This window comes from Mycetomoellerius zeteki, unplaced genomic scaffold (assembly GCF_001594055.1).
Source record: "Mycetomoellerius zeteki isolate Tzet28-1 unplaced genomic scaffold, Tzet1.0 scaffold12, whole genome shotgun sequence".
In the NCBI taxonomy this organism is placed as follows: Eukaryota; Metazoa; Arthropoda; class Insecta; order Hymenoptera; family Formicidae; genus Mycetomoellerius; species Mycetomoellerius zeteki.
Genome location: NW_017256126.1, coordinates 1,159,358 through 1,176,246, shown reverse-complemented (window position 1 = coordinate 1,176,246; position 16,889 = coordinate 1,159,358). Strand labels below are relative to the sequence as shown.

The 16,889-nt window shown below is 32.1% G+C and overlaps 3 protein-coding genes across 4 annotated transcripts in view; 2 read left to right on the top strand and 1 right to left on the bottom strand.

Moving 5' to 3' along the window:
- LOC108731028 (uncharacterized) overlaps positions 1-374 on the bottom strand; it is a 5,578-nt gene extending 5,204 nt beyond the window's left edge. Inside the window, exon 1 of the mRNA XM_018461076.1 lies at positions 273-374. Coding sequence (XP_018316578.1) covers positions 273-363 — 91 coding nt within the window. The 5' untranslated portion in view covers positions 364-374. The remainder of the gene's footprint in view (positions 1-272) is intronic.
- Positions 375-2,150: 1,776 nt separating this feature from the next.
- Dhx15 (DEAH-box helicase 15) lies at positions 2,151-10,187 on the top strand. Of its 2 annotated transcripts, XM_018461163.1 has the most exons (15): positions 2,151-2,351; positions 2,651-2,755; positions 2,836-2,960; positions 3,046-3,167; positions 3,264-3,415; positions 3,536-3,782; positions 4,263-4,407; positions 5,661-6,016; positions 6,152-6,846; positions 6,937-7,167; positions 7,279-7,498; positions 7,753-7,875; positions 7,949-8,139; positions 8,235-8,397; positions 8,533-10,187. In XM_018461163.1, the coding sequence occupies exons 1-15, from the start codon at positions 2,238-2,240 to the stop codon at positions 8,658-8,660; spliced, it is 3,117 nt and encodes a 1,038-aa protein (XP_018316665.1). In that variant the 5' UTR covers positions 2,151-2,237; the 3' UTR covers positions 8,661-10,187. The 2 variants fall into 2 exon arrangements, with proteins under 2 accessions (XP_018316665.1, XP_018316664.1); XM_018461162.1 differs by lacking the exons at positions 2,151-2,351; positions 2,651-2,755; positions 2,836-2,960; ... (2 more) ...; positions 3,536-3,782; positions 4,263-4,407 and adding an exon at positions 4,944-5,101.
- A 3,411-nt stretch (positions 10,188-13,598) lies between these two features.
- On the top strand, positions 13,599-16,206 carry RanGAP (Ran GTPase activating protein). Its single transcript, XM_018460980.1, has 5 exons — positions 13,599-13,910; positions 14,350-14,769; positions 14,842-15,623; positions 15,685-15,909; positions 15,986-16,206. Exons 1-5 carry the CDS (start codon positions 13,805-13,807, stop codon positions 16,202-16,204), a joined length of 1,752 nt encoding a protein of 583 aa, XP_018316482.1. The 5' UTR covers positions 13,599-13,804; the 3' UTR covers positions 16,205-16,206.
- The last annotated feature ends 683 nt before the right edge of the window (positions 16,207-16,889 follow it).

Below are 16,889 nucleotides of genomic sequence, written 5' to 3'. Positions count from 1 at the left end.
TGCTGCAGCCAATTAAAAATACTATGCCATATTTTACCATCTAATTTGCTGTAGCAGCCAATCTTTTTTTCAGTGTGATATTATTATTGTAAATTTATAATTTTTTAATTTATCTATCAAAATTTCAAAGTTCTGTTACAAATTTTATTGATTACAATATGGTGTTAATTATGAAATAAACTTTTTGATTAAACTTTATTATTATATTTTATGGGGTAACCACCTGCAAAAACTGTTAGGGCATAATAAACAACTAGCTGTTTCATACTTACGCGTTTTCCGCAAAGATTCACTTACACCACCGGAAGTAAAATATAACGAAACGAGATAAAATAGTGATATGTAACATACGATACACGACATCTCGTTGCACGTCAACGGTACGTTGTGAATTCATCACGTTGAAGCCGAAATTATAAACAGCGGTGGCTCCCACCAGCTCTTAAAAATAGATTTTATCGTCTTCTTACGTGATGAGAATTCGTCGAAGAAAAATTTGATAATATTGTGATACTCTTAAAAAATTGTTCCTCATTGTGAGCACTATGTATATGTAGAATTTTCGATGTACTTAAAAAAAATCTTCTTTTTTATCAGCTGTGGTATTCAAATTTTAATTTAAATAAACATTGAAATTAAACTATTAATTATACAAAAGTGTTATAATTTACATAATTCTGCTGGTTGAATTAATTTATAATATTGCTGAAAAGGGGATCGATTAAGCAGATTTTTCAATTTTATATATTTGTATTATAGCTGAATTTTTATTAGTTTTAGTTTTTATTTCTTATTTTTCTCGTTTTTGTTCCTATAAAATGCCTATAATCGTATAACTATTTCATTTCGAGTACAAAAATAAGATATGGTGCACAATTATGGAAAACAGATTTTTTAACTTATAAACGGAGTTTAATCACATAATCGGAGTTGTATTAATAAAGGTACAATTATCGCTAAATTAAAATATGAATCGATTATTATCAGAATAGAAGAAAATGCCCGGTAAAAAATTTTTCATGCATGAATATGTATAAATATGTATAAACATACATAAATACATATAAATATTCATAAACATATATAATTATATATGAAATATGTCCATAATTATACATGTTTATGTATGTTTATACATATTTATACATATTCTACATGCATGAAAAATTTTTTACCAGGTGATATAAAGAATTGAGTAATCAACTTGAGAAATTGACTTTCTAAAGTTTTAGAAAAAAAGTGCGAGTATACAGAATATTAATATTATAAATGAAAAAAATATAATTACTGGTAGCTCATATATGAATTTCATTATAGAATAAACAAATCTGTTCTTCATAACTATGCACCATTATATTATTTTTTGGACTCGAAATGAAAATTACATAATTAGGCATTTAGAAGAAAAAAGAATAAAAATTAAGAAATAAAAATTAACGGTTCATTATAAAGCTAAAAAGTTGCTAAATCGTACGTGTGATTATTTTTTAAACAATATTTTATAGTCTGTAATGATACAATATTTTGTAAAATATATATTCAAGGAATTCTCATAAAAATAAATACAATAAAACATTTTAAAAAAGGAAAGAGTACGATGAGTGTATGAAAAATGATTCATGTTTTTTTTTAATATTACAAATTTGTTCTTTATAGTAGCTGTAAATTGTAATTGTTGTGCACTTTAAAAAAATGAAATACAATAATTCTTTATCGAAGAGAGAAAAAGATAAAAAGACATAAAAAGAGTGCATAATACATAAACTTTTGTTGTATACTGATAGGCCTGTATTCAGAACGCGCTTTTATCGATAAAAGCGAGCTTTTATCTCTAAAATATGTGTAATTCTACAATATGCGTAACGTAAAACATAGAGTATTTTAGCACGCTACATCGCTATAAGCGCGTTCTGAATACAGGCCTATAAGTATACAACAAAAATTTATGTATTATGCACTCTTTTTATGTCATTTTATTTTTTTCTCTCTTCGATAAATAATTATTGTATTTCATTTTTTTAAAGTGCACAACAATTGCAATTTACAGCTACTATAATATACAAGGACTTATAATAAGGAAATAAAGGAACGTGCACAATGGCGCACTTTTCGGAGCGGGAATTACGGGAGAAGAGACGATCAGATGGGCCATTCCGACGACTCCAAGTCCAACGTCCGACCACTGTAATTACTCGACTTTTTTTCCGGCTGAATTCGCATCGATTTTTATTTGAAAAATGGGTGAAAATGTACAAGGAACGTTCGTATCCGAGAAAATTTCTAAAATAAGGTGGCAGTTTGGAAATTTTGCGGAAGCGAAGAACTTTTTAACTGGTAGTTGGGATAACCCTGTAAGATTTCTGACATATCTAACCTATAAATTTGTGTTTTAGACGTTTTAGATAAATATTTAAATAATTAGCATGCTAAACGTTCTAGATATACATTTAAATAATTAGCATTCTTGTATATTTAATAAGTCTTGTTTATTTATATTTCTTTATATTTATATATGATGTACAAATATATTTGTTACATTTATATATATATTTATATATTTCTCAATAATAAAAATTAATAATTTATAATAATGATATGAGTTCAAATAGTCCAAAATTTAAACTTTAATCTTGTTAAATTTCTCTTGTAGGTAAATAAAATAACATATTGGACATTTAGAACGAATTACGACGAGGAACCATATCCTGTAGTTCTGTCATCGTACTCATTCCTTGGAGATGTAACTGAATTGAAGGTAATAGACCGTCTCTTCTTGATAAAATTAATAATTTTTATTTTATATATATAAAGAATTAATATAACATTTATTTTTAGTTTATTAGCAAAGATTTCTTTGTCGCTGCTTCATCTTTAGGCTCAATAAGATTGTTACAAATTGATGAGGATACCTGTACCGAATTTAAGGAACACATGGCATGGGAGTTTGTACATAATTTTAAGTAAGTAAACTATTAAATTAATTGTATTAAATTTTGAAGTAAAATTATTAAGTTTTATTATATTCTTAATAATGCATTTTTATAGGACAACGGATTATGCTTCTTGCACTGCATTGTCTAATTTTGAACAAGATATAGCTTCAGTGGGAGAGGATGGAAAACTTAATCTTCTCACAGCTGCAGAGAAGGAACCAGTTAGAATTATTGGTAGATGCTGCATGTGCTTTAATTTATGCTTGTATATATAATGTGCATAATTTGATTATTTAAATATTTATTATCTTTTAATTAAATTATTTTCAGAAAGTGCTGATAGCTGCTCTATATATTGCGTTGATTTCTTAAAACACAATGAAGTACTTACGGGAAATTCAAGAGGACATATGAAAGTTTGGGATTTGAGAAATGATCGGGATACGCCTGCAACTACTTTTATGCTCTCTGATCAAGTTAAAGTAAGTTTAATAATTTTTTTATTATAATTTTAATATATGTATAAACCTTTAATCTTTTTAATCTCTCAAGTCCTATAAAATCTTATAAGTTTTATAATAAAGTAACAAATGATTTTACAGACAGCAGCTACAAGTATTACGCATCATCCTACGCAAAGACATATTGTGGTCGCTGGTGGAGATGACGGCAGTTTGACCGTGTGGGATTTAAGGCAGAACACTTATCCAATGTCACAACTCAATGCGCACACCAAAGCCGTTAGTGAGATACTATTCCACCAAGACAGACCTGACAATCTTTTCACTTGTTCTGTCAGTGGAGAATTGTGGCATTGGAATAACGCACAAAGTTCAAAATTGAAACTCGGTAAATAACTTGAAAATAATTACTAATTAAGAGAGTGGATACCAAGTATTTTAAAAGATTTTAAAAAGAAATTCCTTACACAAATTCAAGACGAAAACTTCATACGATTATATGAGTTATTTTTGATGAAATTTTAAATATAGACCTTATAAGCACACAAGCACATTCCTAGAAGGTTATGAATATTATTTGTCCTTTTTTAATATTTATACAATATTCTAGAAATATTATGTCTTATAAAGAAATTTGGCCAAAAAAATCTAAGTGGTTTGAAAATCTTTGGAAAAAATGAAATTTTTCCTTAAATTTTGATACTCTGTGTCTTTGAAAATTAAAATTAAGCCGTTTCAGATGTATAATTATATGAAGTTTTCGTCTCGAATTTGAGGAGAGAATTACCTTAAAATATTTTAAAGTATTTAGAGTATCCACACCTGTATAATTCCAATATAATAAGTTGATCTTGATATTCTGTGTTAGATTCTGCGGATATGCATTGGTTGAATACAATTAGTTCAAATGGAAAAGTTAACGTGACTTCACTGTGCGCTGCTATGCACAAACCAATAAACAGTATTGATATCAATAGATCGATGCTGCTTTTTGGATGTGACAATGAAGCTATGTATATTGTAAGAAATGTACTTATTTAATAGTAATATGTGTGTATATATATTATTTTTTATATCTCCATTATACTTAAAAATAAATTTGAAATTACCATCTTTTCTATATTTATTTTAGCATTGTTTATTATATTTTTCCAAAAGTGTTATATTTATATATGACTATCATCTATATTGTATGTGAAATTTATTTCCCTTTATAAAAATTTAGTAAAGCGCTATTAATTCTTAATATTATTTACTTTAGTTATATTATTACATAAAAATTTTATTAAAAATTATTTTTAAAATGATTGATTTATAAGATAAGCAATTGTCTAGTTAAGTTATAATTTATAATAAGTTTTACCTATTTTTTTTTTGTGGAAAAATTCTATTTTCATTTCTGAATTCCAATCGGTTCTTTTTTACTATATACAAGAACAATTTTTTTTCCTTCTCTCCTACTTTTTACCTCTCGCTCACTCAATATCGCCGTCAGCTCCATCTACTGTCGATTGTCGCTACCACTAGGGCAGAAGCTCTAGCTCCAAGTCGCTGCTGGCGCTTGCTTGCCATCTTGGCGAGACTGACGCCTCGTCTGAAATTTCGTAAACAGTTTTGCATTTTGTTTGATCACGCTTGAAGTGACGGGAACACTATGTCGAAGCGCAGGATTGAGGTCGTGGATCCCTATGTCAAAAGGAAAGCCACGTGAGTGCATCAACATATTCTCGTTTCGTAGACGACGCGCGACGGCGGGTAGTCCCTTTTTGCCATGTGCAATGTCGCGGCATCATCGGACGCGTGCTAGAATGCTTATCACACGATATCGCTCACGCGACAACGTCCGCAATCCGTGTCTTGGCACGTGCGCGTGATTCTTTGTCGGCGTCTATGGACGACCAGCCTCGAATGTGACGGGTTTGTTACTTTAACAACCTTCATTTCCGGCGACAGAGGAGACTCGTAGCTACTCTTTGTAACGGTTCTCATCTGACCTATTTTACATTCGCAACAAAAAATAAAACTATTTTAAATAGTCGCTTTTTGTTAGCGAGCATACCACGTATCACAGATATTTATTTACACACATCGCTATAATTTTCTTAAACTTGTGTGCTGATGTCTGCATTAGCAATTATTATCAGTTTTGTTCAGTCTTTTTGTTTTGAAAGCATTTATTTTTATTTCAGTACGTTGTTATTCAGTATTGTTTGCTGAGTACTCAGATCATTAGAATGAAAAATGTTACATGATAATTATTTTGCAGGGACAGTTCCGTTTCCAACAATGCAACAACTCCAGGGCCAACAGTGGCGAAAAGCCAAGTGCAGTTCAATCCATATACCATGCTGCCGTATACGCCGAGATATTCTGAACTTTACAAGAAAAGAATAACTTTACCTGTATTCGAGTATCGTACTGATTTCATGAGATTGTTGTCGCAGCATCAATGCATTGTTCTTGTTGGAGAAACAGGTTCTGGTAAAACTACACAGATACCACAATGGTGTGTAGAGTATTCAAGAAGTATTGGATCCAAAGGAGTCGCCTGTACGCAGCCCAGAAGAGTGGCTGCAATGAGTGTTGCTCAAAGAGTTTCAGAAGAAATGGATGTTGCCTTAGGTATGTAGTATATATTACATAGAAAAATTCTAAAAAGAATTTTATAAAAAAAATTCTGAAAACAATATCTTAATATTATCAGAAATAGTGCTGTGACAGAGTAATAAATTTAAAAAATTGACATAACTTCGACAGGTCAAGAAGTAGGATACAGCATCCGTTTTGAAGATTGTAGTTCGCCGAGGACTGTGTTGAAGTACATGACCGATGGTATGTTACTTCGGGAAGGCATGTCTGATCCCATGTTGGATGCCTATCAAGTGATACTGCTAGATGAAGCTCATGAAAGAACGTTAGCTACTGACTTGCTGATGGGTGTTTTGAAAGAAGTGATCAAGCAAAGGCCGGACTTGAAACTTGTGATTATGAGTGCTACCTTGGACGCTGGAAAGTTTCAGCAGTATTTTGACAACGCTCCACTTATGAACGTACCTGGTAGAACGCATCCAGTCGAGATATTTTATACACCAGAGCCAGAGAGGGACTACTTGGAGGCAGCAATAAGAACTGTTATTCAGATACAGATGTGTGAAGAAATTCCAGGAGATCTTTTGCTATTTTTAACTGGTCAAGAGGAAATTGAAGAAGCTTGCAAGAGAATAAAAAGAGAAATGGATAACTTAGGACCTGAAGTTGGTGAATTAAAGTGCATACCATTGTACTCGACACTGCCGCCGAATCTTCAACAGAGAATATTTGAACCTGCTCCGCCTACTAAAACTAACGGTGCTATCGGCCGCAAAGTCGTCGTTTCGACCAATATTGCAGAGACATCGTTGACTATCGACGGGGTTGTCTTTGTCATAGATCCTGGTTTTGCCAAGCAAAAAGTAAATACAACTTAATGCGAATCAATAATCTTGGAACTTTCATTATTATTATCATCACCTGTTACTTTACCTAATGCTTTTTATTAACAGGTATACAATCCTAGGATTCGTGTCGAATCTCTTTTAGTGTCACCTATTAGTAAGGCTTCAGCGCAGCAGAGAGCCGGTCGTGCTGGTAGAACAAGGCCTGGAAAGTGTTTCAGATTATACACAGAAAAAGCATACAAAAACGAGATGCAGGATAATACCTATCCTGAGATTTTGCGTTCTAATCTTGGAAGCGTCGTATTGCAATTGAAGAAACTTGGCATAGATGATTTGGTGCGTATATATAATAATATTGTATTATTAAGATAATTGTTCATTTTTTGTTTTTGAATAATATTGTTTTGTATTGTAAAAGTAATGGCTTTATCATTTATTATGCGATAGGTGCATTTTGATTTTATGGATCCACCTGCGCCCGAAACTCTTATGAGAGCTTTGGAACTTTTAAATTATTTAGCAGCTCTGGACGATGATGGAAACTTGACAGATCTCGGCGCAGTAATGGCGGAATTTCCCTTGGATCCCCAATTAGCAAAGATGCTTATAGCTTCTTGCAATCATAATTGCAGTAATGAGATACTCAGTATTACTGCTATGCTCTCAGGTAACGTATTGGGGTTTGCTATATGCAATAATATCGTTTAATTATTTATTAATAATGTAATAAGAGTTATTAATAATGTAATAACTTTACTGATAATGTAATCAGAGTTTTTATTTTTTATTTATATTATACATATTATCTATTATATAATATTATAAATAAAATATACATAAAAGAGCTCTAAAAGTAAAGTAATAGAATCAGAATTGTGGTAAGATAACATGGTAGTATATTGATGATTGACATGGTATTAGTCCCACAGTGCTTTGTGAGGCCGAATGAATCGAAAAAAGCAGCAGATGATGCAAAAATGAAATTTGCACACATTGATGGTGATCATCTGACGCTACTGAATGTATATCATTCTTTCAAACAACGTAAGTGCTTACTTTTTATTTTTGTCATGAAATATATAGTTTGATAGCTTTATCAATGACGAATTGTTTACAGATATGGACGATGTTCAATGGTGTTACGATAATTATGTAAATTATCGATCGCTGAAGAGCGGAGATAATGTAAGACAACAGTTAAGTAGAATAATGGACAGATTTGTATTAAAACGCACTTCGACGGACTTCAATTCAAAAGATTATTACATTAACATTAGGAAAGCTCTTGTTAACGGTTTCTTCATGCAGGTAACATAAATGTCGATTTGCATTACATTAAGTTTCTGTATATCTGTCCTACTCTGTTTTTTTAACGTTAAATCTTGATTTTGTTACTTCAACAGGTGGCGCATTTAGAGAGAACGGGACATTATCTGACTATCAAAGATAACCAGGTAGTACAACTTCATCCGAGCAGTTGTCTCGATCACAAACCAGAATGGGTTATTTATAATGAATTTGTGCTCACTACTAAAAATTATATCAGAACAGTCACTGATATTAAACGTAAGTTATTCTCATATTTCATTACAATTAGCAAATATCTGATGCTATATTATTTTTCTCTCTATCGATTTATCAATAGTTTTTTTTTTCTGTAAATTTTTTATTATATTGAAATTTTATATATTTTTTTTACAGCTGATTGGTTACTCATGATAGCACCACAATATTACGATCTACAAAATTTCCCTCAATGTGAGGCAAAAAGACAGCTTGAGCTCACCCAGGCGAAGTTAGATTCTAAACAGTATCAGGAAGGCTTCTAACCTCTATATACTTTAGACGTGTTTGGAAATCGCAAGAAACGGTCGAGATTGCTCAGTCAAAAATCTGCTTTTATCATGGCGAATTTCAGCACACGACTCTTCTATTGGAGCCACATCACATACAAAACATTGTGAGACACATGAAGAATCACTTTCTGTCCTTCATCCAAAAGGCACAGAAGAACATTAAGATTAAAATATTTAGATTTTTGTATAAGCCAATTACTGGCTTGTACTATGTAAAAATTGAACCTTTGAAAGTTAAGTTAAATTTTCGATATTTAAGTCAAAAGATAGAAAGGAAATGGACAATTTATTAACTTGAGACACAGCAAAAGCATAGTTAATCGATAAGAGGGTTATTTATGTACATTTAAGACAAGATTTAGTCTAAGTAATTTTAACAGTAGAGCTCATTAATCGACGTCTACATTCAAACACATTCGGAATGTCACTAGATATAATAGATTAATTTTTGTATTAAATGTTGACCGTATAATATAAGAAAGGTATAAAGTGGCCACTATATAGGATGATCTTTTAGTATTCTAAAAGATGTTAGATGTGATTCTCCTCACAATTCAAGACGAGAAACTTTATATAATCGTGGCTGCGTTGCACTTGACGTTCGCAACACTCGCGAGTGTCATTTGTTCTTACTTGATAAATAGCAAGGATGACTTCACGAACGTTGTGAGCATTAAATGGAACGCAGTCCGTATGTCCGAAATATCTTAGGATGTCAAAGGTATAGAATGTCAAAATTGAAGAAAAAATTGCGAAAATTATTCAGATTATTTTAATAAAACTTTGTTTATGTTTTTGGGGCTATACATTTTTTCGATCAGAGACAGACTCAAAGATAAGTATGTATTTTTGTAACTAGTTTCGATGTTTTCAAGTTTTCATCTTGAATTAATATGAGAAATCACATCTCTTCAAATCTTTTAGAATACTTAAAGACCACCCTGTATATAGAAAAAAACATAGTCGTCTCGTACTTGCCTAAAGATAATTAAAAAGAAAACATTTCCTCTGTTAATAATAGCTTGTCGCCCTTTTTGCTATGGATTCAAATATAATTTGATGTTTCGTGCTTCATATTCTGTGCTCTTTCACAAATTTAGAATATGTTGCAGCATGTCAGTTTTAAATGGAATGAATAGCGAGAATGGTACAGATGTAAACTTTTTACTAAAGAAATAGAAAAAACTAAAAAATATTTCTAGATATATCCCCTATATTCTGAAAGAATCAAATTAATGAAGAAAAAATATTTATGATATATTAATATAATAAAAGTCATAAGCACACACACATACATATACATATACATAACACAGACACAGTGGCCAGTTTATGGAAAAGCAGCATTCAGTGTAATAAAGCATCTTTATTAGCACCAGAGAAAAACTGAATTTGCATATCCTATGTTTATTGTTTATTATTGATATTCTATATTAACAATAAATATATGGATTTTTTAAAGGAAAAAAACAGGTCAAATGATTCTGTCTCGAATTTTCAATGAATCATGTAATTATTTCACAATTGTTACAATCAGCAGCTATAATTGATTTTTTGTTGTTGGATATAATGACAAGATATTTTCGATTTTGTAAATAAATTTACGACAAAAAAAGATCCTTATGTGGAAATGTTAAATTAGTTATGACAAATAATGTTTTATTGCGTTATGTTTCATTCCAATAAACTCGAAGCTTTTATTCTAATATTAATACTGATTTTTATGCATCTTGTATCTAGTCAAAGATCAATATGTATTATTTTATTAATTTAATAATCCGATTTTAATAATTCTTAGAGAGAAAACTATTTGAAATTAATTTTATATTGATATCTAATGTTACTTTATTATTTACATACATTCACGGGTCTAACATTTCTTATTTTGGCATGCACGTTGCAAATCATCATCTACCCACAGATCTGCGCAAATGAACAATAACTCGCTTCGAAACTCACTGAAAACAAATTTCCCTATTTATTATCCGTGAGTATACATCTTTTACAATTTTTCCACATTATTTGACTTTCCAAACATAATATTTCTCTATCTGCTACGTGAAAAGAATTTTTTTCTATAAAATACATCGTGAGCGAATTTTTAGCCAAGTTTTATTAATCAATTTAATCAACGATTATAGTTCAACAGAATAACTTAAAATTTCTATATAATTCGTTGTCTAATTTTTTTGTTAAACAAAATCTTTTTGACAATAAAATTAATAATTCTATTTACGCTTACAAAATATTACTTTATAATTTATAATTACTGATTAAGTTAATTTAGACGAGATTCACCTTGCAGTCGTGAATCGTATGAATTTATAGCTGATAAATTTGTAAACAATTATGAAATTATTTGTATTTTATATGAAGAATTTCAAAATGTAATATTAAAAAAATTTCGATTATCCAGATCATTTTAATTAAATAGTTATTTTTATACAGTTAATTGACATAAATAAATAAATTAAACGAAGTTTTTGGAAATAATTTATATTTTGTATAAAGGGTTTTGTAAAGTACAATCTGTTCAACAAGAACGTACGGGCTGTTTCTCCTAAAAAAACACAGAATTATTAAAAATTTTATTTGGATCTATTATTAAATTCAATAAACTAAAATGCGTTTACTTAGTAAATTGTCCAATCTCCTTTGTTATCGAGTATGGCTTGGCAGCGTCGAGGCATGCTTTCCACGAGATTTTCAGCCTCAGGAAGATTTCTCCAGATTTCCCGTATGTGACGAACGAGCTGCTTTAAATTAAAAACCTTCTTTTCTCTGAGTTTCACCTTCATGATTGCCCACACGTTTTCGATGGGATTGGCATCAGGCGACTGGGAAGATCAATCCATTGTAGTGATGTCATTTTCACGTTTCCACTCCGTACACGCACGACTTCGGTGTTTTGGGTCATTGTCTTCTTGAAGCACTCATGAACTATTATCTGAGCTAAACCATCTTTGAGCAGACTTCAATAAACACTTATGATAAATCATATTCATTTTCTGTGCATTCAGATTGTCTGTGAAAAGATGTAAAGTACCAAATCCCTGTTTACAGAAACATCCCCATACGTGTACTTTCACTGGGTGTTTTACTGTACGTTGAACAACGGGATCGTGACGAGTTGACCACGCATACCTTCTGGGAATCCAGGCCCAAAAGGATGATTCATTGGTAAAGATTACATTGGCAAAATCACGGTCAATATTAGCCTTTGCCCACTCCAGCCGTTTTTCGACGTGTTTTTCGCTTAAAAAAGGTTTTAACTTTGTAGATCGCCAACCATATTCGGAATCAAGCAATCGTTGACTAATAGTATTAAGGCTCACATCTATACCCTTTTTCAATAAAAGATTTTTCGCTCGTTGTAATGAATACCTAGGATTCTTCTCAAATATCTTGATGATAGCTTTGTCGTCCTTTTTCATCGTTGACCGTCAGGTACCACGTTCTGGCAGGTCGTCGACATTTTTTGTTTCGTTGTAACGTTTCACCCACTTCCTGACGAATCCTTCTGACTTTTTCATGTAGCGCCCGGCAGCTGCATACGACATTTTCGGTCCTTTCGGATGTGTGCAAAGGAACACTGCTTCAAAACGACTTGCATACGTAGCACTCATTGTGGTTATTTGCTCTGTTACAGTCAAAACAAGTCACACTACCCATATGACCTCAAAGCATTCTTCCGAACCGTTCAGAGAATCGGAAAAACCAAACTTAACATCTGTGCGTCATCTATTAATGAAGTGCGGAACCGTACGCTCTTATTGAACAGACTATATATGGTTATTTGGATAATTTAAATATTCAAAAAAATATGTAACTGTTTAACATTTCCAGTGAGAAATGACAATGGAATCGATGTCGAATCGATGTCGATCGACGTCGAAATCATCGAATCGACGTCAAATCGACATCGATTCGACGTCGATTTCATTGTCATTTCTCACTGGGTTAGGTCTGTTCGCGTTATTTAAAATCCCCAAAAATTTTTGCGTTGCAATTGCATTAAAATGGCTGCGTTCAGCAGAACGTTTGTTTTGCAACTGTTGGAAGTTTCCTTCGCGCTGATTGGATCATACTTTTAGATCTAGAAGAATGGTCCTATCTCAGCAGACAATAGCTGCGTTCAGCAGACTCAACAGTTTTGCAACCGTTTTATGATTGGGTGCGTTCAGCAGAACGTTTGTTTTGCAACTGTTGGAAGTTTCCTTCGCGCTGATTGGATCATACTTTTAGATCTAGAAGAATGGTCCTATCTCAGCAGACAATAGCTGCGTTCAGCAGACTCAACAGTTTTGCAACCGTTTTATGATTGTCTGCTGAGATAGGACCATTCTTCTAGATCTAAAAGTATGATCCAATCAGCGCGAAGGAAACTTCCAACAGTTGCAAAACAAACGTTCTGCTGAACGCACCCAATCATAAAACGGTTGCAAAACTGTTGAGTCTGCTGAACGCAGCCAATGAGACAAATATATATTTCAGCGTTGAAGAGAAAGAAAGCAAAGATACTAGCTCTGTTCAACTTGGTTACACTTTTTTACACTTTTTACACTTAAAATGAGATAGGCTGCGTTCAGCAGAACGTTTGTTTTGCAACTGTTGGAAATTTCCTTCGCGCTAATTGGATCATACTTTTAGATCTAGAAGAATGGTCCTATCTCAGCAGACAATCATAAAACGGTTGCAAAACTGTTGAGTCTGCTGAACGCAGCCATAGATAGATAGATATTTGGCGCTGAAAAGAGAGAAAGCGAAGATGGCGAGTGTAAAAAGTGTAAGCGAGTCGAACAGACCAACGGAGTATAAAAAGTGCAAGCAAACGAACAGACCATACATTCGTAACTATAGAGATTTTCTTTCCGGTGCTCGATCGACTTGACTCAAAGATTGGCAGAGGTTTCCCGCGCATGTAGTTTCGTCGCATTTTTAGCACCTGGCGTCCTAGCAAAACATATACGCACTATAGATAGGTGAAGCGATAAAACGATATCAGATAGAGGGACGAATCTATCAGTGCTTATCAAATTATCACATCGAGTTTACATCGAGGGATCGCCAATCAAGATCATTTCAGAAAATTTCCGTGACACTTGCAAACGTGCAACATGTTTAGCCTAGGTGAGATTAGCGAGCAGTTGAAGGATGTGAGCCGACAATCGGTGGGAGTTTCATTTGCCGGTCAGTCGCTAGTGTTGAACACCGCGAATGACGGTAATTATAATCTTTTCACTATATTTTATAATGTATCTTATCATTATGTGTATAAAGCGCACGAAGCTATAAATAATTATGCAAGCAATTCTCTTTGATTTCGAGACACAGTTTACTGTTTTACAAAATCTTATTTGCTGCATAATTTGTATTTTAATTGTATGTATGTCTACAAATATGTATAAATTAAATACTTATTACTTGGCATTATTTTCATATTTCTTTATTACTGCCAGAGAATTTGTTTATCAATGAATTTATTCATATTTGTTACAAGGTTTGTTCTTTTTAGTTGAATTTCTTGCACAGTTCACCTTTTCTCTTTTTCTTCAATATGAAAAAACGAGAAAAGCTGAAATGAACAAGAAATTCAGCTAAAAAGAATAAAATAATTATTAATATCAATCAGAATAAATCAATAAGTCTTATTATTATACAGCTCTCCGAGTGGTGGAAGCGATTAAAGCATGTCCGTGCTTGGAATACTTGGATTTGGAAGGAAACACATTGGGTATACCAGCCGCGGAAGTTATAGCAGAGACATTGAAAGAAAAGGGAACTCCATTAAAGAGAGCTTTATGGAAGGACATGTTCACTGGTCGTTTAAAAACAGAAATCCCAAAAGCGTTGGAGTATTTAGGAACAGCACTGTGCACTGCCGGTAGTCAACTTACTGAACTTGACTTGAGCGATAATGCTTTTGGTCCAATCGGTATTGAAGGTTTAGCAAATCTGTTGGCATCCAGCCCATGTTATTCCCTTCAACAGTTGAAACTGAATAACAACGGTCTTGGTATATCAGGTGGAAAAATGTTAGCTAAAGCATTGGAGAAGTGTTATGAAAATAGTTCTAAAGAAGGTGAGATATCACACATATATTATATTATTTTATTATACTCTAAATGCTTAATGGAATGAAACTTTATTATAGGCACGCCGCTCGCACTGAAAGTTTTCATCGTCGGCAGAAATCGTTTAGAGAATGAGGGCGCGCAAGCATTAGCATCTGTATTTGAAAGGCTGAAAACATTGGAGGAAGTTGTAATGCAACAGAACGGTATATACCACGTGGGCATCGCAGCGATTGCACGAGGTTTATCTGCCAATCCTAATTTGCGAGTGTTAAATTTGAATGATAATACGATCGGATTGAAAGGAGCCAAGGCGCTTGCTAAAGCTTTACCGATATTCCGGGGTCTGGAGGAATTAAACCTCGGAGATTGTTTATTAAAAACTAAAGGGGCTTTAGTTATAGCAGAAGTGTTACAGATCCACGGCAATCATACATCCCTTAGATGTCTGGACTTGGGTAATAATGAACTACGCCTGGATGCTGGAACTGCTATTGCTAAAGCCATGCACGATAAAACTCTTCTGACAAATCTACAGTTGGACGGTAATTGCTTTGGAACGGAAGGTCGTGAAAAACTTCGACAAATTCTTACAAAATTGAGAAAAATTGATGCATTGAATTCTTTGGATGAGGATTATACTGAGGATGAGGAAGAGGAAGACGATAATGAGGATGAACAGAGCGAAGAAGATGAAAATGATAATAATGAGGATGAAGCAAGTGACAAAGATAACGAGGAACAAGATAATATTGTACAGAGTACAGTAGTGACAGTAGCAGAATTCGTAAAATCACCAATAGGTGAGAAATTGCTGCTACTGCAAGGCGATGATGCACAAGTTTTTATCGACTATGTAACGGTACGTATTAATGTGTACAAGTACTTATTTCCTTTTTAATGAAGTATACTTCTTATTTCAGAACTTGGCAAATCAAAGCAATACGGTAGAACAGAAATATATAGGGGAACTATTACGGATAACTATGAAAGTATCGGCATTATGTGACAGTGGCTACATGAATGTGAGAATAAAAGCAGAATCTTTGTCAGATGCTTTATACGCAAAACTATTTTCTTATGCTGTAGAGACTAATCAAGTCTCAAATTTCAATAATGCATTACTAATTAATCTTGGTTTAATAAAAGTAAGAAAAATTAAGAATTATTTAAACAGAAGATACATGGAAGTGAAAAAGTGATTAACAATCGTTTGTTTCTTAGAGTGAGGAAACCAGTGGGACAATTGATTGGAATTTGGAAGGATGTTTTAAGGCTTTGGAAAAAATTACTCAGAGAGATTATTTCTTAGCGCAAACAAGGAGTATGTTGAAGGTATTTCTAGAGAAACCAATGAAGACTAGTCGCGCAAATGTAATTGATCCATTTCAAGATTCTAAAACTGCTCTCAAAGCTGTTTTAGATAGTATTCAAGTTACGTAAAATTTCGGAAAATTATCATGGTATGATATATAGTTATTTATTTTTATACATTATATGGAAAATAAAAATTTCATGTAAAATTAAAATTAAATTATTATTAGGTATATATGAATTTTGCAAGATCTATATGAATAATCTTGATAATTTTACAAAATTTTGTACTTTTAGTATTAAACTTTTTCAACACAAACTTTTCTTTTACGATGTTATCTTTGTCTCATAATAAAATGTTCTTCTTTTTTATTAAAAATAAATTATGTAATAATTAAATGGTAATATCGAAATGAAAAATATATTTATTTTACAATGTATATGTATGTGTATATATATACATATATGTATATATGCATAAATATATATTCTCACTTCAAAGTTTTAATGCAAGATACTTTTTATCTTTTTTAAATTACCTATCAGTAAAATAGATTACATGCTATTATGAAAACTATTTCTTAAAATAATATCCATATATTAATAATTAATTTTTAAATTTTAATATATATATATATATTGTAATATACAAATAAAAATTTTATACAAAGCAGTACGGGCGATATGCGACGCGTATAATCAATTAAAAAAACGCTAATAACCATTGCAATTCAACTAAAAAAATGTTAACCATGAATTTATAGAATGATATCTAGTGTGACATTTTTCAAAAAAATTTGTAAGATTGATTATA